Here is a 25,601-nt window from a genome sequence, read left to right as displayed (position 1 = left end):
TGGCAGTCCTGTCATAAATGTCCCCCCACCTCAAAACAATAACCTAAAATATGTTTCTATGCTTTTAGTTTAAAGATATAAACTATATTATTAAGACCAATACTGTCACAAAAACTTCTTTATGATAAAGTTATGGTCCTTAAATTTTAGGAACTTAGAAAAACACTAAACACACTACAGAAATAAAACTAAACGTGATCAAGTCTTGGATTAGGAGGGAAAATAGAGCTATGAAACAATGTTTAATGGCACAATAAACCTAGACTCCTCACACTTTTGCATTCTGTGGAATGCATGCAGTACTGTAGGCAGCACAGGTGGGAAGGCAGAGAAATGTAGTGTTTTACTTGCACTGTTTTTTTCAATGAAAATTGACATACTTATGAATGGTACCTAATATATTAAACTTTAACACAAATTTAAAAGTTTGTGAAACAGCATGTCTATATGTAGCCAACTACCAAGTAGTTACAAAATGGCATCGTTTTAAGAATATATTTATCACAATTAGAACCTTTGAATTAGAGCCATATTATTATTAATGGATGCACACATTTTAACATTTTAAGCACAAAATATATCAAATTCCATTCTTAACTAAACTAATATTTGGTCTGGATAGCCACTATTTACTTGTTTTGAGAAATATGGATTATTTAACAGTGAGAATTTCATAAAGGCCAGTTATGCAGGAGTAATACTTAGACCGCAAGTGCCTCTGTAGCCGAGTGGTCAGGAGCGGGGTGCAATAGCACACGCTCTTTGAGTAGACCAGGGTTCAAACCCCTGACTGCTAAATACGGTTGATCTGCCAACCGGCACCGGACCAGCGTGGCACATTATGGTCCATTTCCCTCAGCATGAATTGTTGAGGAAGCTTTCATCCTGCAGTGGGTTGATAATGGCTGCAGTTTACCTTTTTTTTTTTTTAATACTTAGACCATCTTAGTGTAAAGGGATTTTTATCATAGAAATGGTCCAGAAACAAATGCTTTAAAATACAACACACACACACACACACACTTGTTTACCACTACTTGGGAATGTATTGTTTGGTGGTACAAATTAATAAATTAAATTAAAGTTCAAATAATGTAATCATGTAAGAAACAAAATTTATACTTTATCAAAATTTAACTAAGAATGACAACAAGAATTAGGAAAAAAAAACAATTTTATTTAACAAAAATATTCTTTTCTCAGCATGATGGTATGGTAGCTATTCAACGTAATATCTTTATTACTAAACACTCGCAAAATAATGACACTGTTTTAACATACAAATATGTTAGTTAGAATTGTCTTCAGGTTCAAATAGTCAGAATTTAGGAGTTCTTCTGTGGCATTTTAATTGTCACCTGCATAGAAAAGAAAAACTATAAATGAACTGATTATGCAACTTCAAAAAGAATGAAAATAACTATGCATCCTAAGATTATCACTCACTAGAAGTAATTCATACACTACTTGCCTTGCCCTGAGATTTTCCATTCTGCAAATATTTGATACAAATATAGAAAAACTAAAAACTTTTTTGCTATATATGCACTAAACAGTTTCAAAGGGTTACTATTAAAAGCTTCTCAACCAGGAAATTAGTGTAATTTATGATAAAGAATCACTGCATTTCTACTGAAATGCAGTGATACTAAGCTGACAGCATAAATAATTAAGAGTTCAAATTAACAACCTAATAATGACATAGTAGTGGTATTTTATTCGCTAATTCAAATACCAGACATTAACATGTTAATGTTAAGTGAAGATCTTAATTTAAGTAAGTTTCATTCAGTAATGAATGAATAGTTCTGGTTGGTTGATAAAGTTAGAATTTTGACAGGGATAGAAAATGTTATCATTAAATGAAAACTTACCGTTTTAATCTCTAAGTATTCATGCAAGCAATCTTCTCCACTGTAAATAAACAGAAAAAGTTAGTTAAAATTTAAGAAAAGTGAAAATAAAATATTACGTCAATATTCACATAAATAGGAAATCAAGTACAGAGTGACACTTTAAACTGTATGATATGAATATGCTTGGAAGGATAGTACAGGCTGGCCTCGATTAATTTGTCCCGTGAGCGCATATCAAATAAAATAATCAATAGGAAAAATTATAATTGGTCCTTGACCTTCTGGAATGTCCACAAAGAATTTTAAAAATAGTTTTTAAAAACTTTAACTGTATACAATGTAAAAGATAATGAAAATAATTATGGAATTAAATGTTTATTGCATAAAACAGCGGTTCCCAAACGGTGCGCCACTGAATATTTTAAATTTGAGGAAAACACAGCGATACTCGACATCTGTCGGACACCGCACAAACTATTAGCTAACTCAAGGTAGTTCAGTTTCAACATTTCTTATTAAGTTGTTTGGACCTAACTATTTAATAAATGGAACTGTTAGGTATTTCTTTTGGTCTAAGTGCGCTGTGAACCGAGAAAGTTTAGGAACCTCTGACATAAAATACACAATGAAGAAATGACTGTTGTGGAAATATTTGAACAGTGTTGACTTTCTCTTGTCATCAATCAATTTCCGATAGCCGACAACAATCTTCTCTGAGCCCTGGCGAAATAAATATTGCAGAGAACCTCAAACCTTTTGTTTGAGGATCTCTGCGATACAAAAGATCTAGTTCTTTTATCTCCTTCACGGTAAAATTTTTAAACTGAGCTGGGCAGCAGGCAAACATTTGTTTATTGCCTATCCAACACGTGGTAAGCTTAACGCGCAATTCAAATCTTTTTCAACTATCACATAAAAAAAACGCATTAACTGGAAATTTGCATCATGTAAAGTGGTATAATTTTTTCAAATAGCGGTAACTGAAAAAAAGCGTTAATCGAACTCTCGTTATGCGAGGCCTGGCTGTATATTTAATCAAACAGCAGCTAACTTGTGAAAAAGTTCTTCGCAATTAGGAATTCAGTTTTATGTGCCGCAAGAAACACATGGCATTAAGTACAAAAACAAGTTATCTAAACACTTATTTTTCACATAAATTTATGATTCAGTGGAGTTGAATTAATGACCAAGTGGAGTTGAATTAATAGACTATTTCAAGCAGAACTGTTAATTTTGTTTTGCAATATATATCTTTTTCATCCTGAAAATGGAAAAACATGGTGCCCGTACAACTTAGGGTCTACAATGCCTTAGTGCTGATTCACATTGTAGTGCAATCTCCAGAAAGAAGCCAGAAAGGCCCACATTATACTGCAAGAAAAGTATGAGCAGAAAGACCACTACATTAACATAGCAGTTAACCTTGCTGACCACAAAAATACAAGCATGTTCTCATACTTTATCATTTAAAGATGGAGTATTTTGTGGTGCATGACAAATCAAGCTCTCAAAGAACTAACCTAAATCTGCACGAGCAACATGTGCTTTGAACATTTACTACTTTGGACAAACCGCACTAGTTCAGATGGTTGTTATTTTGAATTAACAATACATATGTGAAATAACTGTACAAGCAAGAATTTAGAAACTGATCAGCATGTTGAAACCTGAAATACAACACTGGAAAAATTTGTGCTACTGTAGGATTATTTCATAGCATCTACTTGTTGCTTGCTGACACTTCATCGATTTTGTCAGACAGCTAGTATACAGTTTGAAAAATTGAGTTGACAAAGAAATCTTAAGAGATCTGAATGCTATCTACATTTGCTTTACTTCTTATTAATGTGACACATCATGCTGTTTTAATAAATGTCAGGTTTAGTAACTAGAGCTGCACTTTTTTTAAAAAATTAGCCATAGGATGCAAAGAATGGATTAATATAAAAGGTAGGGCAAATGTCATCTAGCACTATAGGTCGGGCCTCTTGATTTTTTAATGTTTTTCAGAACACAGGTAGCTTGGGCCATGTCAAGGCATTGCAGGAAATTTCACTAATAGTATTTGTCTTTTCTGTTACAAGTGACTACTAAATGAAATATTGAAGAAGTGATGTTGATATATAACGTTGATAAAAAGGATCTTCAAAAAAAAATAAAAATCATTCTTCAGACTAGATTTATTTCTTATTTTCTTTTTGTGTATGTGGTACAAAGGGTACTAGGAAAGTTTTGCAATATGATGCAACAATGAATCACAGGAAGCTGCTTGTTGCTGCATGTTGAGACATGTTCATACGTGCATAGTAGGCGCCGCGCCAAGTCAATGGGCTCAGTTATTCATTAGTAGTGAGAGTGTAAAGTGTTTGCGATGGCATCGTGGTCACGAAATGAGATAAGGACAGTTTGCGGTATAATTTCGTGCGTGGTTTAACCATAGACCAGTGCTTAGAAGAAATGACTCTTGCACTAGATGATGATTGTCCACATCGTACAACGATATTCAGGTGGTATAGAGAATTCCAAAGGGGAAATTTCACTCTGGAGGATTCTGAGAGGCCTGGAAGGCCACGAACGTCAGTTACGGAGGAAAACGTTACTGCTGTGAGGAAAATGCTTGACGGAAACAGGCGAGTGACCTACCAACAGATAGGGGATACTTTGGGCCACCAGCAATTCGTTCGATTCTGCAAGATCATTTGCACGTGAAGAAACTTTGTTCTCTCTGGGTGCCGCATCAACTGACTGAAGAGCAGATGACACGACGTGTGACTTGGTGCCGGGAGATGTTAAAAAAGTTTGATAAGGGACAATCTCGGTATGTGAACAACATCGTGACAGGTGACGAGACTTGGCTGTACTATTACGATCTGCCGACCAAGGCTCAAAACAAAGTTTGGGTCTTTGATGATGACGACACACCCGTAATTGTCAGAAAATTCCGATCTGTAAAGAAGAAAATGATAGCTGTATTTTTCAAATCGAGTGGAATTGTGGAACGTGTCGTTTTGGACACGCAGAAGACAGTCACAGCTAAGTGGTATACTGAACAATGCCTACCTAAAGTCATTGGATCTATGAAGAACCTGCGGCCAAAGTCAAGAATGGACACCTGGTACCTCCATCACGATAATGCTCCAGCTCACCGCGCCAAAGCCTGCACCGAATATTTGACCACGACAGGACTGAAACTTCTTGAGCACCCTCCCTACAGTCCAGACCTTGCTCCCTGCGACTTTGCACTGTTCCCGCATGTGAAAATGAAGCTAAAAGGGAGGCGGTTTTCCAGTGATGAGGACCTTCTACGGGCTTGGGACAACAAGTGTGCTTTACTCCCTAGTGAAACTTGGCAGAACTGGTTTAAAGATTGGTTTCGGAGGATGGAGAGGTGTATTGAATGTAGAGGAAATTACTTTGAAAAAATTAAATAAACAAAGCTGTATTGCAAAACTTTCCTAGTACCCTTTGTATATTACTAAAATTAATATACAAATTATTGTTATTTAAGCAAAGTCTACTGCATATAAATAGAATAAAAATATTCAAAAATAACTGTTCTGGGCGAATAACTATCAATCTTGATACTAGAAGGAAAAAGATTCAGTGGCAGAAAAACATCAGGGGCTTATAATTAAGCAAATAAATGCTTAAATATTAAATAATGTGTAATGTATAGTGAATAACTGTTACTACAATAAAATCTGAAATGATCTAATTGTGAATGATTCACCTTGTCCAGTGGAAACAAAACCGTAGGAATAAATAAAAAAAAAATTTTTACAAGCAAACTAAAATTAGGAGATGGAGGGCTGAGAAGTAGGAAATGCAGCTTGTTTGTTCTATTGGCTTCCTTTTATTATTCTGAATAAAAATGATTATCCACTTGATAATCATTTTTATTCAGAATAATCCATTATTGTGTGAACTGTTATGCCTGAGTCCCACTGACTCATATATCAGACAGAAAGTAGTGTAGACATTTATGAAATTACTTTTAGGCTTGCTTACTTTAGGCTTTTTGTTGTCTGAAGTTTTTTTGTTGTTGTAATTCAGCTAAAATTGAATTGAGTTTTGATTTTATAACTTCTAAAATCAAAATTTCAGCCTAATCAACTTTTTCTCCTTCTCTCCCATGGAAAGTTGTTCCCTTCTTCAGTTTACTCTTAAAACATTATTTCTGTACATAATCATGGTAAACCAATTTTATTCAAAGAAAAGACAAAACAATGGATTTGTGGGATGTTTGCACATTGTGTGTGTGTGTGTCACATCTGATTGGTCCACTTGATAGCAATGGTTTGACTGTTAATGATCCTGCTCAGATAGCAAACAAACTGAATGAGTATTTTGCATCTACATTCACACATGAGGAGTTATTAAGGTTTGAAAATGGCAGAAGGTTATCAAATCGTAGCAGGGTTCTTAATGATTTTGTAATAACTGAGAGCAAAGTGGAGGACAAATTGTTGATGTTAAACATAAGAAAGGCACCTGGGGTGGATAGGATCTATCCAGTTATATTAAAGGAGGTGGCAAAGCAACTAAGCAAACCCTTAGTCATAATTATGAGAGCATCCTTTGACTCAGGGGAGGTCCCCACGGACTGGAGATGTGTGAATGTATCCCCAATTCACAAAGGGGGATTGAAGGGTTACACTAGTAATTACAGACCAGTTAGTTTAACTTCTGTTGCGGGTAAAATAATGGAGTCACTGGTTAAAGATGCATTGCAGGATCATCTAGACAAGACTGCAGCAATAATTCAGACACAGCATGGGGTTTGTTAAGGGAAAGTCTTGTCTGACAAATTGGATAGGATATTATGATGTGGTTACAAAGGAACTGGATGCAAAAAATAGTTTTGATATCATATATTTGGATTTCAGGAAAGCTTTTGACACTGTTGTGCATGGAAGACTATTGTACAAATTGGAGCAGAATGGTATTAAGGGTAAGTTGCTACAATGGATAAAAGGATGGTTAAGTGGGAGAAGACAGAAGGTGGTAATCAATGGGTGCTGCTCTTCTTGGACTAATGTTATTAGTGGGGTCCCACAGGGTTCGGTGTTAGGTCCACTGTTGTTTTGTATATTTATCAATGATATTGATGAAGGTATATCAGGCTTAATGTCAAAGTTTGCAGATGATACAAAGGTTGGCAGGGTTGTTAATGACAGTAATGGCAGTGTGCTACTGCAACAGGATCTAGATAATTTGGGCAGATGGGCTAAGAAGTGGCAACTGAAGTTTAACCTTGACAAATGCAAAGAACTGCATATGGGTAGAAGTAACCCCAGAGAAACGTACCAACTGTGTGGTACTACACTTAAGGTGGTAGAAAATGAAAAAGAATTGGGAGTAATTGTGCAGTCAGATATGAAGTTTTCTGAGCAATGCAGACCAGCTGCCAGGGCAGGTCATGGGGTTTTGTCAATGATATATAGGAATTTTGCTAGCAGGGAAAAGGGGGTGATTGTCCCTCTGTATAAGGCAATGGTCAGGCCACGCCTTGAATACTGCATACAGGTCTGGAGGCCTCATTTTAGGAAGGATGTAGATTTGCTCGAGCGTCTACAGAGAAGGGCAACAAGATTGGTGAGGGGAATGAAGGGATCCTCTTACCAAGAGAGGCTTAAGTTCTGCAAATTGCAGTGGCTGGAGACTAGGCACACGCGTGGTGATCTGATTGAGGTGTATAAGGCCTTGAAAGGGTTGAGCACACTGACTTCTAATGGGATTCTTCCACTTGTTCAGATTAAAAACCTAAAGGGGGCATGAATTGAAAAAGGACAGATATAGAATAGATGTGCAGAAATTTGCCTTTAGCCAGCGGGCGGTTAATTGCTGGAACAAACTTCCATCTGTCATTGTGGAAGTTGATAGGTTAAATAAATTTAAGGAGGAACTGGACTGGCATTTGGAGGGAATGGTGTGATTATTTTTTTTTTTTTTTTGGCTGATGCTGGATAAGCTCATACACTTGCTTTCTTGCATCACATGCCACTACTACTTCTGCACACTACACCATTCTGTTATTATTTTTTCCTTCTTCAAATAAAATGATTTGTGCTCTTTTCAGAAGTACACCGAGGACATGGAACAAGTTTTCCACTAAGAAAAATAGCATTTCATTAGGCAAAATTTTAATGGTAATATGTATTCCAATTTTAACATCAAATTAAAAAACTAAATGAAAGAAAGAAAAGAATTTATAAAAAATTTGCTGTTTTATTTGGTTTTGACACAAAATTTTTCTGTCAATAAATAATTTGGTTGTGGAAGGGGGAAAGAACATCTTATGAGTAATGTGCACTTTGCGTATGACATAAGGTGGTTGAAATTCGACAGAGCAGCCTGGAACCATTTGTCCTATTTAAAGTTTCTATGAGAACTAACGGTAAACGAGGAATAACAATTCTAAACATTTTTTTTTATGTCATAAAATCAAATTAAGAACAGCAATAACTGCAAAACATTTTCAGAATTTTGTGGAGGGAACCTAAAAAGTTAAGCTTAGTGGCATTTTACTCTTTATTCTGAATTTTACTTTATAATTAAAGAGATTAAAATTTTCAATAGAGAAATTCAATTTAAAAAAAAATAAACACTTTTCTTAAAAGCCATTTCAAGTTGCATAGTAAAGATTACATTTTAATGCTCACATTGAAATAATTTTAAAACTGTTTGCATCCTGTATAATTCCAAATACTGATTGCAGGGTTTGGCTTCTGTCACTGAAGGGCATCTAAAGAGAAAAACTGAATATATATCCAATTCAAGCTGAATGGACAAGGTAGATGAAGAGGTTTCAATTGAGTTATTTTATTTATTTTTTTTTTTGGCAGTGATGAAAACAAAAATTCACACAACTGTTGCAGTGCTCTTTCCATGTGATGCCCTTGTTGTATTAGTCTTCAAAATATTGCTCTAATCGGGGGAAAAGAAGTACGTCTTAGAGGATTTGCTTATAGTATTTAATGCTGCCTGCAGTGCAAAACAGTTGTTCATAGTTAACTCCTGCTTAAACCAGGACATAAGTCAGTTTGTGTAATCACAGATTGACTTTGAAAACAGCAGAATCAACAATATCAGTTTGGTTATTAGCCAATGAAAGCATCTTACTAGGTCAAGAGATATCTAAAACTAGGTTTTGGGGAAATTTATTAAAAAAAACAAAAACACAACAATAAAGGCTGAAAAGAAAGAATGAATAAGTATCTAAAAAAAAAAAAACACACACACACCTTACACACACCAATTTAAATTTGCTCCCAAACTTACATCACCTGCATATTAATAACATCATTAACAAATACAAGAGAAAGAAAGATGAGCAAAAATCTAAGTTTCAAAAAACAGGATGTTAAGTACAACAGATGCATAAAAACTTACAGTTCTCGTCCCTGACCAGACATCTTGAAGCCTCCAAATGGAGTTTGTACAACTACAGCATCATAACAGTTAACCCTAGAAATAAAACAAAAAAAATGTTAAATTAGATCTGGTTTTAACTACTTAAGAAGATTAATTTATGGGAAGGGAATGGAAGGTAGGTATGTATGTATGGGCACAAACAAATATTATATTATAGTCATGACTTAACTATTTGGATCATTTCTATATACAACCTTACAAAACAACTCATAAAACATCTGCATGCATGTGAAATACATGAAAATGAATATAATACTTTTAATCCTCACCCCAGTTTAAAACTGTCGCTAAAACTCAGTTTTCATAAATGGCTGTAATGGAATTGAAATATTTAATGTCTTTGAATTAGTTTTTGCAACATTAAATCACATAACTGTTGTAGATTATTTTTTTAAATCAACCAGCAAATTGGTAGGCATATATTATTGAACAGACGAATTGTGATTCATCTTAAATTTAGGTACAAGGAAAAGGCAAATCACATAGCAGTTATCCATTTTAAATTAATGAAAAAAAAATATAATAATAAAAAATAAACAAGCTGCTACTCATCTTATAAGAATTACCACAATATCACTACTGAAAGGCATGAATCATGGTGCAAGACAAGATCCCATACCATGGGATCACATGCTTTAACCCATACCAAACAATAACATGTCAGCACTGGAGAGGAACTTTATTGATAACATGTTCAATATTCCACATACATGATAATTATGGGTATTCACAACACTACAGCTGAAAATAAGTCTTCATTTGTCCATAAGATGTTCCTATCAACAAACATCTTATAAAGGAACCATTGCAGGAGTGACAAAACAGTTTGTGGATTGTTGCTTATGGATTACCCTGGCGCCTCCATAGCCAGGCGAGTGGGAAGGAGCAGCAGTGCGTAGCACATGCTTCTTGATTAGACCGGGGTTCGAGCCCGTCACCACCAAATACGGAAAGGTCAGGGAATGACCACTGCATATTCCCGGAGCAATATGGCCTTAGTTGCTAAATGCTCCTAAAACCCAAATAACATGGACTAAAAAATGAATAGAAAATGCTTAAAAAACAGTACTTAACGTGTATAATCTGCAATAAATTTATTGGTAGATGGCGGCTAAATTTAGGTTGGAAGATGCATTAAAAAGAACTAAGGCGGAGAATGGGGTGAAAATATTTTAAACAGATTTTAAAATGAGCACAAGGAAGTAGAAGTGCAGATCTCCAATCCTTGGTTGTCATAAAGAGGTTAAAGGATGCGAATGAAAAAAAAAAAAGAGAAGACTGGTGGTGCCAATAGTCGTTGTGAGGGACTTTCGTTGAATAAACTCATCAGTTGGCAAATGGGAGAGAAGTGAGCACGTGTTGTATTTAAAGTTCATCTATACTCTTGTGATGCTCTTTTTGACACGTGGGAACTTTAGCCACGAGAGGTTGAAGGGAAGTTTAGTGTTAATAATATTGAGGTCAGATTGGTGTCGGTACCATTCAATGGTGAGGGCTTCATATTGAAGAATTCTGTAGCTCGATCTAAGTTAATGGCGATGACAGAGTCAACAAGGGGGGTGTGGTTGTGGATTTGAGCGTAGGTTGTTAACTCAGTGCAGGATTGACTTGTCCTGAAACTGTTGAAGTGGTAGTATGCGTGGGTATTGGAAGTTGTGGAGGAACCGAATTTGGTGGTAGTGCTGCCGATGTAACAGGTGTCGCAGTTTGGTTGGCATTTATGAGATATATTATATTATTCAGATCATTGATGGGATATTTGTGTGTATATCTTTATAAGAATTAAATAGGGAACCTAGTTTATTGTAGGTAGAGAAAGTGAGGGAGATGTCTGTATCTTTGAATGTACATCGGAATTGTGCTGCGAGTTCACTATGGTAAGGGAGAACTATGCGAGTATTTGTCTTGTTACTGTGTCTGGTGGGGTTATTAATACTGTTTTGAATGGTGGATATTGTGTGTTGGATGAGTTGAGGGGGGTAGTCCTAGCTATGAATTTATCAGTAAGGTATTGAAGTTCATTGTGTAGATAGTTTTGTGAAGAGCTGAATTTGATAGTGTTGTTTTGGTTGGGTAGGACGGCTTTTTTGGTACTAAGGGGATGATGTGAAGTGAAATGTAGATATTTACCGGGGTGCGTGTTTTTCCTGAAAATCTTGGTATTTAAATTTGTGTCTGTTGTATAAGTAGTGAGATTAAGAAAAGTAATCTGGTTGTCCGTTGCGATTTCGAGGGTAAGGTTTAGCCTGTCATGTATTGTATTGAATTTAAAAAAAAAAAAAAATTGTCTATGGTTGTTCTGTTACCTATTATTAGGATATCATCGGCGTAGAATATGCATAATTTAATTTCAGAAGGGAAAGGTTGTAAAATTTGGTTTTCAATAGTGGAGAGAAATTTCAGAAAGGGGGGGGGGCAGAAATGCCTAAACTCATTGGTAAACCGAATGTTTGTCGATAAATTTTATTATTAAATCTAAAACATCTAGAGTCTAGTAAAAGAGTGGTAAGTTCAAGGATGTGGTCAACTGAAAGAGAGGTATGTTTCATTTGTCATCAGCTGTTAGAAGTATGCATAATGCTTGTAGGGTGAAAGGAACATGCACATTAGTGTATAGGGATATGATGTCAAAAGAAGCTAATACGTCTTCGTCGGATATGGTGGTGTTACTGATTTTTTAGAATGCTTGGTTGGTATTATTAATTTTGAATGTAGAGAATCGAGTGAGTGAGTGGGGATATAATTTTGACAAGGAAGGTGGATAAATTAGCAAAAGCTGATCTACTAAAAGAAATGATAGGTCTCAGTGGGTGGCCAGGTTTGTGTAATTTGGTTATTCCGAACACGTGGGGCAGAATGCTGTTGCGAATACCTATCTGTTGTAACGTAAAAAGGTTGATTTCTTTGTTCTGTCTGAGTTTTCTGAGAATTGTGTCAAGTTTATTTTAAAACTTAAGCTTCTGTGAGGGAAGATGTTATCCCAAATTTTCCTAAACATTGGTATAGCCAGTCATTGTGCATATGTACCATATTTTTCATTCTTAATACCCTAAGTGATTAAGGAAGAGGATTAAAATAACCCTAGGTATTCAGAAATTTTGAATACACTTATTTATTTCCAGTTAGCCTTAGCAGTTTTGAAAGAAGTAATTATTCCTTGACTTGCAGTTATTTAGAAACCAATTGTGCAATGAAGTCTTAAAAAGCATACCACTTGCATTATATCAGTTTTCTGGAGACAGCTTGTTTATATTATCATTTGATGCCGCCTAATGTTTACACTATCTTTAATCTTGTGCTCCTCGTGTTCCAATGGATGGTTCTTTGTAGAGAAATCATTTGGTGGAATGTAGTTTGTTTATATCACAGCTGTCTTACAAGCATTCCATTAAGAGTGCACTATTACTTTAACATTTCCTGTAAAACTTAATGAAAGCCCCTCATATGCTACAAGCTATAACTGTTCTGAGAGTTGTACATTTTAAGATAGTGAAATTATAGTAACCTTATTTTTTTTAGTCACATTTTAAGATTTAATTTGCTTTTATAATATTGTTTATCAACAGAAAAGATATTCAACAATGTTGGTTTCCGTAACACTTACTACTAAATTTGAGGTGTAGAAAGTTACTGAAAATCACTCCCATTACAAAATTATTTAAAAAAAAAAGGGGGGGGGGGGGGACAGAGGAGCAATTTTTTTCCAAAAAAAAAAAAATAAATAAAATAAGTTTATCAATATTTTAGAAACTACAGCAAAATACGATAAAAACATCACTAAACATCTTTTTCAGTTTCTTCCACAAAACTGCTAACAAAAAATATTCTTACCACACACTTCCTGACTGAACTCCTTGGGCAAATGTAAGGGCAGTTTCTATATTACTAGTGAAGACTCCTGCTCCTAACCCATAATGGGTATTATTAGCTCTAGTTAAAACTTCCTCTAAAGTTTTAAATTTCAAAATTTGTTGGACAGGCCCAAAAATTTCTTCTTTTGCAATTCTATGATTGTCTGTAACATTGGAAAATATTGTTGGCTGTATAAAATATCCTTTATTTCCAACACGGCTGCCTCCAAATTCAAGTTTGGCACCTTCTTTCTTACCAGATTCAATTAGCTCCAGGACTTTATTGAACTGTATGTCATCAATCTATTAAATGGGAGAGAAAAAAAAAAAAAGTCAGTGATGTATGCAGTGCATTCGATTTTTATTTCTTAATTTAATCAAATTTTCTTTTTCTAATTAACAGAAGTGAAAAGTAAATAACTAATAATCTTGTTGCCAATTAACTAATAATATATAAAAGTAATTGAATATTATACTTCCTAATATAATATTCACTTCATAATTTTACAATATTTATAATGAACAGCACATGATCCAACATGTGCTTTGGGGTCTATGATTTAATAAATTTAAGCAATCATTGCATACTGTCAACACCTGTAACACGTTTACTTATTTCCAACTGGATTTTAATAATGATTGAAATAACATACTTAACATTCCTACTCTGATTAATATAATAAGCAAATAGAAATAATTCACTAGTTTTGTATTAAGTAAACTGATAACTCCCCAATAAAGCAATGACATTCACGCACAAACCGAGAATATTGTCACTACACAATCCACCACATTGACAACAAACATAACATCCAGTGCTTCAACTATAGTATGCATGTAGTTTGTGATATGTATGCAACAAAGGATAACAACTGCTAAATTTCTATTGATCTAATTTCAATTAAATTTTGGAATACCCAAAAAATCTTTCTAAGAGGAAAAAACATAAGATGTCATGGAAATCCATCCACTGGGCATAGTTATTATATGCAGACAGACAGACACACACATGGTAAAGAAAACATGCACTTTATGCATATATGCCAACAAGGCTAAACATGTTAAGGGAATAAGGTAATTAATTTAAAAACAAAAGTAATAAAATAATTTTTAGCTTCCAATTTTAAAACTATTTAAATCTTATCTTGAAATTAATTTTTCACAAGAGATCCTTGTGGCTGGGATATGCATTTCCATATCATTAACTCCTATTATGATAAAGCTTTGAAAATAAATGGAATCAGAGACAGATATAGAGAACAAAATCTAAAGTAATATTGAGATGAACTATAAACTACTTCAATAACAAATTTTAGAAACAAGAACGCAATTATTTTTTATTATTTAGAATGATTATTTATTATTATCAGAATGATGCAATTATTATTTAGAATGCAATTATGATTATTAATAATAATAAAAAAAAAAAAAAAAAAAAAAGTCTTACTTGTGGTCCTTGCTGGGTCTTGTTATCAAAAGGATCTCCAACTACTCTCTTAGCAGTGAGTTCTTTGCTCTTCTTGACGAATTCATCATAGATATCTTCCTGAACAAATGTACGAGTACCAGCACAGCAGCACTGACCCATGTTAGTGAACACAGCTTCATGAGCAACTGCTACAGCATCGTCCACTACATGCAAACAAACACATTAGTCTTGCTGCAAATAAACTTTTAATATTCTTTAATAGCAAGCAAATTAAAGTTTAAATCCAACATTAATGCAGATAAAAATCAATATGAAATGGTTCATAGGGCAAAATTTATTTTTACGTCTAATTTTCCTTCTTTGGATACACAAAATTACTAACTAACTTATTCCAATTTTTAGTTATTCCATCCAATGTTTTCTTATCTCTTCTAACTTTCATGTCAAATTTAATTCCTTTAACCTATTCACAGATTCTTGATCTTATAATTTTCCTATTTAACAGCACTATATAAATTTGCACATAATAATGATCCAATTTTTTTATATTTGTCACACGAAACATTGTCAATAAATTATTTGGTTGACTACTACATGAAATTTTAAAAATAACCAGCAATAATGTGCAGGTCTGCCTAACTGCAACCTAAGAGATTATCCTTGATATATTTTTCGAAAATTTGAAAAAGCAAAATTTTTAGGTACTTGGATATAAAATGTTAATTAAAAAAAAAAAAAAAAAAAGTTACAAACCAAAGAATATTTGAATTTATTAATTTTTTCAAATAAATGATCTTTAAAAATCACAGATTAAGAGAGCTAACATATGCTATACAAAATGTTGACTTGAATAGTATATGCTTCTCAAGACAGAAGAAAATAACCAAACAATTTTCCCATGCATAATACAGTAATACCCCGAAGTTACGCGATAGGTGGGTCTGACGAAAATTGCTCAAGTCAAATTCGTGTAGGTTGGGGTACAACTTTACATATAAATTTTGTTTAATTGGGATCAAGGACTAACAAAAACACTAGTTTACAAGAAAAATATTTAATAAAATTGCAGTTCTTTATACGTATTAATACAAAATATGTATTAAAGAAATAAATGAGTTATGTAAAAAAGTTATTTCGATGTCGATGGCTTCATAAAATCTAACAAATTCATCTGACGACACGGCACCTTTTTCTCACGCAGAATTTCTTCGTAGCAAGCTAATAATTTTTTTATTCCTTGCTTTGTAGCTATAACGCATTCTTTGTTGGAGTCTGTTTTCTAAAATTTTTAAGCCCTTTTCAATTGAGCTGAGACCTGTCAAGCTTGCAATTGTCATGTGCTTTTCTGGTGGAACTGGGTCTGAAGTGTCGGATACTTCAGTGACATTTTACTCATGCATCTCTATGAGCCCATTCATAGTCAGGAGCTGACAATGTGAATCCAACAGCTCGTTGACATCATCACCATTGACTTCCAAATCTAATTGCATGGCAAGATTAACAACTTCTATCACATGAGCGACATGATCAGTTTCTGACATTTTTTTTCAAAAACGAGACGAAAACAATGGACAAAGTTTCTTTCAGACACCATTTAATGTTTTTTTGTGAATTTCATCCCAAGATTCTTCAATGATTCTTACGGCATCTAAAACATTGAATTGTTTCCAAAAATCTTTAACAGATATCTCACTATTTTGTCTCATAGCTTCATTCAGATGTGCAAACGAACGCCTCGTGTAGTAAACCTTGAATGTTTTGACGACTCCCTGGTCCATCGGTTGAAGCAAGCTGGTTGTGTTTGGAGGCAAAAACACAACTTTCACATGTGGGCCAAAATTAATTAGGGTGGCAGGAGAGTGACTGAGTGCATTGTCAATAAGAAGCATCACTTTAAATGGAATCTGTTTACTTGCAATAACGTTTGACTTCGGGTATGAAGTAGTGACTAAACCAGTCCTCAAAAAAGGGAAGCTGTCACCCAAGCTTTATGGTTCGACTTCCAAATCACTGGTAAGCTAATTTTAGATATATTTTTTAAAAAACTCTTGGGTTTTTGGAGCGATAAATTAAGAGAGGTTTTAACTTGCAGTCACCAGCTGCATTCCCACCGACCATCACTGTCAAATCGGTCTTTGGAAACCTTAAAGCCTGGAAAGTTTTTTTCTTCATGCATGATAAGAGTTCTTTTAGGCATCTTCTTCCAGAACAGGCCAGTCTCATCCACGTTAAATATGGTTTCACTGCTTTAGTCACCTTCTATCATAGCCTTGAGTGTCCCAGGAAAAGAAGATGCAGCTTCTTTATTGGCACTTGCCGCCTCTCCACGATACTGTGCCAGTTACAGCAAGTTTTAAATTGGTTGAACCAACCGTTACTAGCTACAAAGTTTCTTTGCCAGCCTCCCCAGCTTCTTCTTTCAACCTCTCAAAAATCAGCTTAGCTTGATAGCACACAGTGTTCTGATTGATTGGACAATTCTTCACTTTTACTTGATTATCACACCATAATTGCAGCATTGTTTCCATCTCAACAATAATACCATGACGTTTACGAATTATACTTGAGTTCAAGGATTGAGCATTTTTCACAGCTTCGAGAATTTTCTTTATCTTTTACGATTGTTCTTACCGTGGATTCTGGTAGCTCAAACTTCTTTGCCAATTCACAAAATTTTCATTCTGCTATCAAATTCCTTGATAAATGTTAAGTTTACATTCCAAAGATAATGTTTTCCTTTTCTTACTAGGTGCAGGAGAATCAGATTTATTTCGTTTGAACAAAAGTTTTTTTTTTAACGGTTTAGAAAACATATAACAAAACAAATCTTAACTTTCGTCAATCGTAATTGTGCGCGTCGAGTTCGTGAGAAACACATCCAATGCGTATCACAGCAAGAGAAACACTGAGGGTTGTTTTTCATATGCCATCGATATACGGCTCGACCGACGTGATCCATTTCTCTCGTGAAAATGATGTAATTTCCAACAAAAGTTGAGCACGAATTCAAACCTACACATAAATGACAGTTGGAATACAAATTCTTGTACATGTGTGCAGCTCATGCGGCAGCAAAGTTGAATTTTGTTCATCTTTCGCTCTCACTCTCTGCCATCGCACCGTATATCGATAGCATATGAAAAAATTACCTTGAATAGTGGGCGGCAGTGTTTCCAAACGAAAAAAAAGAAAATCAAGAACCGCACAGCTCAGAGTTCAAGTAAGTCGGGGTATTACTGTATATGAAAATCCATGCAGTTTTCTTTGAAACATTGATAACACAAAAAAAAAAAAAAAAAAACACCTTTACAATAATGAAACAAAAGTAATACTTACAGTTAGCATCAGCAAACACTACAAGAGGGCTCTTTCCACCCATCTCCAGTGTGATTCGTTTAGTATTACTACGGCCTGCTGCTTCCTGGATCAATTTTCCCACCTAAAAATTTAAAAAATAAGTTGAATGAATTATAGAATATCGAGAACGAAGAGAACATTTTATGTAGAATAGCAAGCTGTTCCTACATATGAGACAGAAAAGGGAACAAAATGGCAATTAATAGGTCTAGGTAAATCCTACTCGTACAAATGGCAGAAATGTTTTTTTTTCTTCTATTTAAACAGGAAATCGCATATCCAGTATACAAAAATTAAAAGGACAAGTCTAATTCTCAAACAAATGAACTTAAAATCATGCAATAAACAATTTTTTTATTATACTTTATTTAGGCATCAAAGATGCCCAAGTAGACAAATTAAGTTTGCCAACTTAGGATAAAGAACAATAAGCTCCATATTGCAGGTTTACAAATCACTACTTACAAGAGTAATTACAATCCTCTTGATAGGTAAAATAACAAACATGCACAACACAAAGAACAGTCACTTAATATGTTCTTCCATTCATTTTTGTACACAGTTCAGAGCACAAATTCTAACTGGTAAAACTTCAGATAGCACAGGAACATCAACACCTTCACATTCGATCGATTGATCACACACATGCACACTACTGTCACAGAGAATGGAGGAAACTTATTCTAATGACTAACAGCTCACTGGCCAAAAGAAAACTTGAGCTTTCATAAAACCAAGCTCTGTCTTATATGGGCACCACTTTAGTAATTTCACCAGGTACATTACCCATTTTTAGACCATTTCAAATTGTATTAACTCATTTACAAATTCTCATATAATACGAGGTTCAATGTCGCCAAGTCGACAAACGTGAGGGTAAATGAAGATACATGTTTGCATGGATGCGAGTCAAGCTCTGACTGCTATAAACATGATTAAATGATTGTATGCATTGGCTAAAAAACATCAGGATGCTCAGAAATGGCAGCACCAACTTAAGTCCATATCCAAGCACCACATTAACAACACTAGGAGGAAATGATTAAATGTAAATTCCTTTGACCTACTGGTCATACTAGAGTATAAGTAAAACTAAACAAATTAGATCAAATCCTACACACTTTCCTCAATCCAAACCTAAATAAGCATTCATCAGTCTAAATAAAGTGAATAATCACCCAGTTCTTTTTACATTAAAAAGTGTTTTTTCCATTTATTTTTGCTAATAAAAATAGTGAAAGATTACCTCTGTTGATCCAGTAAATGCAACTTTATCAACGTCAGGATGTTCAGAAATGGCAGCACCAGCTGTAGGTCCATATCCAGGCACCATATTAACAACACCAGGAGGAAAACCAGCTTCTTTAATCAAACTAGCACAGTAAAGAGCTGTTAGGGGAGTCTGCTCTGCAGGCTTTAAAACAAGTGTGTTTCCAGTAGCTAAAGCTGGGGCTATTTTCCAGGCTGCCATTGGTATAGGATAGTTCCACTATAAAACAAAAATAAATAATTATTTTTAAACTTTCAATTATCACAAATAAATATGCTGTACTACAAATATTTCATATTTAGTAACTTTGAGTGAGAGAGCATCTGTTTACAGACAAACCCATAGAGAATTATAATATCATAAATGCAAAAACACTTTCATAAACTAAGTTCTCATGCTTCTTCAACATGAGTCATGTTGAAGAAAAGGAAATTTTTACCCAAAAGATTGTTTATAGTTATGACCTCCGGTTGAAGAAACATCAAAAGCTTGTCTCATATGATTAGTTAACTATTTTGTCACACTATTTTTTAAAAGTCAAATCCTTTCTGAAGAGCTTTACACCCAAGGTTCTCTTATAATACAGTAGACTGTCAAAATAACGGCACGTTGAGATCAGATATTTATATACAGAGCAGATGACATGCAGTGCTAGGGCAAAAAAAAAAAAAAAAAAAAGGGCAAGTCGTGCAATTACTTTTTTGTTCAAAATTTGCCATTTTGAAAACTAATTCTGTACTAATATCATGGATTTTAGTGCAGTTTTACATTTATTTTAAATTAAAAACCCCTCACTATAGCCCTAAAGTTAACAAAAACTTTATAGAGAGAAGAAAATAAGAATAATTAAGAACATTAAAGCTTAGTGACAAACTTCATATTATAATATGAATGAGTGCAAGTAGGAGTATTAATGGCAGAATATAACACTGGATAGTTAACATATTTATGTTCTTTATGTGCAGTTAAGAAAATTGCATTCTTAATCTTTCTATTTCTTATTTAGCCTCATTATTTCTGCATTAAATATATTAAAAATAAAACTTCCTAGATAACAGAAAAACCAAAATAACGACATCTTGAATCCCCAAAGGTGCCGTTATGCTGAAAGTCTACTGTAAATCTTTTAATAAAAAGATTCTCAAATGGAATTAGGTTATTATTTGACTATCATATCCTAAAGCAATTAAAAAAAAAAAAAAGTTAAATTTCTCCTTGTATCAAATTTTAATTTCCTGTATTCTGTACTGAATACAAATTTGTTAGTACATTATAGATCCTTTTCTTCTGTCTATGACACAGAAATCTGATCAATAAATAAGGTTATTGAAGGAATGTTGGAATATTCCTTCACATAAAGGTTAAACAAAATATACCTCATAATTATACAGAAATTAAGACAACCTAGAAAAAAACAAAATTTAACAGAGTAAGATAATGTCTGTTTCTTTAATTCTTTTTTAAAATTTAAACACTTACAGGAATTATTCCACCACAGACTCCTTTAGGTTCCAGCCTTGTAAAAGAGAAGACATTCCCATCTACAATTTGGGAGAAAAACAAAAAAAGCATTTTTGAACATAAAAAAAAAAAAAAAAAAAAAAAAAAAAAAACAATTTAAGTGCAATTGATTTAAGTCCAACATTACATTTTAATATATTATTTTGATGAGATATATTTCTACTATATATGAAAAATATATATAATAATAAGATAAGAATTTTACCATGCTTAAGTTTAAAAAAATATTTTTTTATTAATAGTAGCTTTAATCATACCTTCAAATTATTCATATGATGAAAGTAGATATACGGGGCTACTAAAAAAAAAAAAAGATTCCATGGATTATATTTTGTTTATTAAATGCATCAATTAACTGCTAAATGTCCAGTAGGCAATGAAATAAAGTTTTTGTAATCAGGTATAATAAGGTTTGATTTCATTAGTTTTAGGGATTTATCATAAAAATCATATGAACTTACAAAACATTCACAATCTTACACTTTTAAGAACTCCAAAATTATTATTATTAGCTATATAGTGCAAGGAAGCCTGAGGCTTATGCTGCACCAGCAAAGAAAAAAAAAAAAAAAATTTCCCACGTTACAGAGAGAGAGAGAGAGAGAGCGAGAGCGAGAGAGAGAGAGAGTAGAAGGGAATTTCCAAGAAAGAAAAGAATGATGATATTCAGTTCAGGACCCTGGGTGTACTAAGTCCATACTCACCAGATGTGAGCCATGCTCATATGATCTGATGCAAACAAAGGTCTGTCTGGAACTGCCAATACAACTTATGTCAATTTGCCTATTCTGGTAAATTGTTTACATTTTTTTTTACATGATCGGTAAAACAAACATGAAAATGCAAATGAAATACATGGCAGAATTTTAACAAGATAAAATGTTTTACCAGCAGGAATAGTTTTGCCATGAAATTTATCACTGTATCCCGCATAATAACGAATAACTGCAGCTGAAAATTCAGTTTCTGCCAGAGCTTCTTTGTATGGTTTTCCATTGTCCAAAGTTTCCAGGCTCTACAAAACAAAGTAAGTAGATTAATCGTAAGCCTGCAAACTATACAATTGTGAATAAATTCATCACATCAGTTTAAATTGCTAAAAAGTTCTTAATTCTGAAATTTTAGGCTGTTAAACTAAACTGGTTAGCTTGTATTTTCATATACATGTGTGTCAGATTTTTCCCAACAAAATATTTATATACATCAAAATCAACAAAACTTAAAATTTTATCCATTTTATCCTTACATTTTATCCTAATATCTTACAATTACATTACCTAACTTGAATGTGAAGAACAAACTAACTGAATAACAAATGCCCTTCAGTGAAAAAAAACAAAAAAAAAACTTTGCAATAATAACAAATTTAAAGTGAAGTATTAATTTTATATTGAAAATTTAATGTATGAATTTAGTATTAGTTAATTATGCAAGAACACACAAACTTTTACTAATTTTAAATGGAATAATGTTACTAAATTAAAAAATATATATTAATGAACTTGCACTAAACTGTCTGGCTAATAGAAACATTTTTTTTCTTCTATAAACCTTGATCATGTTGTGGCTTCTTGATAAGTACACTTGATCTAAGTGTACTGAAACTAACTTTTCACTATTCCAAACCCACAAATTCTAATGCCGTTAAAACAGTAATCTCTCTCACCACATGTTACATATTTCATGTCAGAAACGGAGGCCTTACCTCTTGCTGTCTTTCCTTTGGTTTTGACGGTTGATCCTTGAAGATATTATAATCAATCATTGAATTTACAGCATTAAGTACTTCTTTTAATGTATTGTTATTTTTCCAAGTACGTACAAATTTTTCCATAGTCTTGACTTCGGGTTATGTCAGCTTGTCTCCCCTCTCTTAACCATGTTCTACTTATCTATATTCCATTATGGTCCTTGGGCTCTTCCTGCTATTTTTAGAAGTGCTCTAGTCCATAATCCATTTTAATATCACTAACTTTTCACTACAACCTCTTATTGTATGAAGAAACACACACATACACACACACGCAATTCCTCTTTAAATTTAGATAAACTTCCAACCCCAGAGAAGTAGATAGGAGTTAGCCGCAACAGTCACTTTTATTATTATTATTTTTTTTTATTAAGGCAATTTTTTTTTATTATTAAGGCAAATCTATTCAATAATTATTTCTTTCCAATTTATATTAAGTGGCTAAATTGGGGTGGGGGAACCCACCAGTATTTAGTTTACTCAACCCTTTAAATTTTAAAGACCTCATTCAGATCACCATGCAGATACCTATTTTCCAAATAGTAATGCACAGACCTGTGTTCTCTGTTGATAAAAATACCTTTTAGCACCCTTATCAATCTCTCTTCTCTGTAACCAACAGGTTTGCATCTTTCCTAAAATGCAATTTTGAATACCACATTGTATGTACACAATATTAGAGATATAGCCTACATTGCTTTATGTAATGGAATCCCCTTTGTCTCTACTGGGGGGGGGGAACTTTTCCTAGTATCACTGGCAAAATCCCACAAGCTGTCCTAGCAGCCTGTCTACACTTTCAAATAATTTAATAATAGATTTCATTATTCCATAGTATGTTTCATTAGAAACATTGAGTTTAGTGCTATCCAAGTCATGTGTTACAGTCATATGATTTCTTCTTATTCTGACTGAATTAAATCAGCCTCTGGTGAAGGCTGCTTGAAAAAAAAAAAAAAAAAAAAAAGATTTTCTTCTGTTATATTTGAATAAAAATAGTTCAAAAAGCAGGGTGGTTACCCCCCCCCCCCAAGGTGGATTAAAAATTGAGTCAGGAAGTAGTGAATGTGCTAAGATCCATTGCAAATTAGTATCCTCAATTACACTTGCTCTAACCTTCCCAATCAAAAATTTTTAAGTTACTATATAAATGGAAATCCTAAACACCAGTATGTTAAATCCCCTGGTATTATACTAAGCAAACTGATATGTCACTAACATGTTGATTTAGTTTTTTTTTGTAAATGTTCCATTACAAAAAAAATTGTTTAAAAAAAAAAAAAAAAAAACTGAACATTCCCCCAATCCTCCTCAACCATTTCAGATATAGCAGATTTATCTACAGCAGCATTTCCCAATTTAAATTTGCCCACAGAACCCTTTCATAATCTTGAAAAATTTAAGGAACTCCAATAGTACTCTTAACATAATGTACAGAGCCAGAAAATAGTCATAATAAGTATGGATAAAAATAATGTACTCTTAATAAAATTAAGAGATCAACTTGATTACTAAATTAAAAAAAAAAAAAAAGAAAAATATCACATTTAATATAAACATTTTTCTGGTCTGGAAGAACCCATGCTTTCACTTCACAGAACACAAATGTTCCGAGCAACATCATTTGGGTAACAGTGATCTACAGGCCGAGGTTATTTTATGTTGCAAGATCAACTACTCAGACTTTATCAAAGTTTTTAATATTCATTCTTATAAGAACTTTCACCAGAAAGTAAAGGTTCTTTATAATTGGAAAAAATTTATTTAATACATTTTATAGTGGCTAAATAAAAAGAAACATTTTGAAGAGGAACTATTTACTCACAGCTAAATATTCTTTATCTCTTAACATCAAATCTGCAAATTTATGGAGTAGAACTCCTCTATTTGATGCATCCATAGTCCTCCATGGAGATCCCAATTTGAATGCTTCACGAGCTGCTTTAACTGCAAGATCCACATCTGCCTGAAAGATAAGTTTGTTTAAAAAAAAAAGAACAACTCAATTTGCCAACCTTAGTAAAGCATCAATAGGAATACAATTCCTATTATGTCATAATAGTAAAAGTTCTTAAAAAAAAAAAAAAAAAAAAATTTAACTTATTGCTTTAAGAGTATTACACAATTTAAATGATTTTGCCATTATAATCTAAATCAGTGTTTAAACAAGTAGCATGCATACCACAGGCGTGCAAGATGTGGGGGTCTTATTTTTAATAATCAATTATGTACATGCACTACTGATACATATGATGAACTAGAACTGCATTCCAAGCGCTGCTTATTGTACAGAAGATGGACATTTCAACATTCTTGTAGAAAACAATAGGTAGAGGTAAACAACCAAGTAACATAGCCCGTGCAAACTTCCTCCCATTTGCAAACTACTTATGTTAAGCAAGTTTTTCTGCTATAAGAGAATTAAATAAAATTAAGTTTCTAGAAATGATTTAATTGTAACCGTCAGCAGTTTAAAAATTTGATTTCATTCCAACCAGCTCAATTTCATTATAAATTATCACTATTCACTGATGTTTGCATAAAAAAAAACACACATGCACGCATGTATATATATATAAAAAATAAATAAAAACACCCTATTTTATGTTCTAATTTCTTGTTTATCCTATTTGTACAATCATAGTTCAGCAGCAAGTTTACTGCCTACAGGCATCTTTTTTTTTTTTTTTTTTTTTTCCCCAACCAGCCAGTTTACATTTAAGTTGTTTTTAATATATTTTTAAAATTCGCTGCCATGGCAGAACAAAAAAAAGGAAACACAGATCTACATTACTGAAAAAAAAAAAATTTCCTGAAAAATCATGTTCTTCATAAAGTCAATTTTATACTTTAGTTCTTAACTATACAAGGTCTTTAAAATGTTTTACCCCCTCCCCTTTTTTAAAAATTCATTTCTAAGAATACCAGATTTACAATGCAAGTGAGTATATAGTCATTCAACTCCAACATCTTAGAGATTAATATATTCATTTGGAATCAAAACAATTCCAAATTAAGCAACTTTCATGGAGTTTTACTTTGCTTTAATGCCTACACAGAATTTAAATAGCCCAAATAGATCAATCTCTGTATTGCAATTGTTCTTCATTTTTATGAGAAATGCATTGAATCA

At 33.3% G+C, this 25,601-nt stretch overlaps 1 protein-coding gene across 1 annotated transcript in view; it reads right to left on the bottom strand.

The window, feature by feature from the left end:
* Positions 1-1,207: 1,207 nt before the first annotated feature.
* Positions 1,208-25,601, bottom strand: part of LOC150091812 (aldehyde dehydrogenase 1A1-like) — a 41,328-nt gene continuing 16,934 nt past the window's right edge. The window contains exons 3-12 of the mRNA XM_090377126.1: positions 24,294-24,434; positions 21,607-21,733; positions 20,677-20,738; positions 19,174-19,416; positions 17,907-18,009; positions 14,589-14,773; positions 13,122-13,444; positions 9,249-9,323; positions 1,875-1,914; positions 1,208-1,358 (exon numbers count right to left, since the gene is read on the bottom strand). Of these exons, the coding sequence (XP_090233252.1) occupies positions 1,326-1,358; positions 1,875-1,914; positions 9,249-9,323; positions 13,122-13,444; positions 14,589-14,773; positions 17,907-18,009; positions 19,174-19,416; positions 20,677-20,738; positions 21,607-21,733; positions 24,294-24,434 (1,332 nt within the window). The 3' untranslated portion in view covers positions 1,208-1,325. The remainder of the gene's footprint in view (positions 1,359-1,874; positions 1,915-9,248; positions 9,324-13,121; positions 13,445-14,588; positions 14,774-17,906; positions 18,010-19,173; positions 19,417-20,676; positions 20,739-21,606; positions 21,734-24,293; positions 24,435-25,601) is intronic.

The sequence above is a fragment of the Mastigoproctus giganteus genome, chromosome 1 (genome assembly GCF_048544385.1).
Source record: "Mastigoproctus giganteus isolate SK-2022 chromosome 1, ASM4854438v1, whole genome shotgun sequence".
NCBI classification, from domain to species: domain Eukaryota; kingdom Metazoa; phylum Arthropoda; class Arachnida; order Uropygi; family Thelyphonidae; genus Mastigoproctus; species Mastigoproctus giganteus.
Note: the sequence above shows the minus strand (reverse complement) of the source record. Positions and strands in the feature narration are given on the sequence as shown.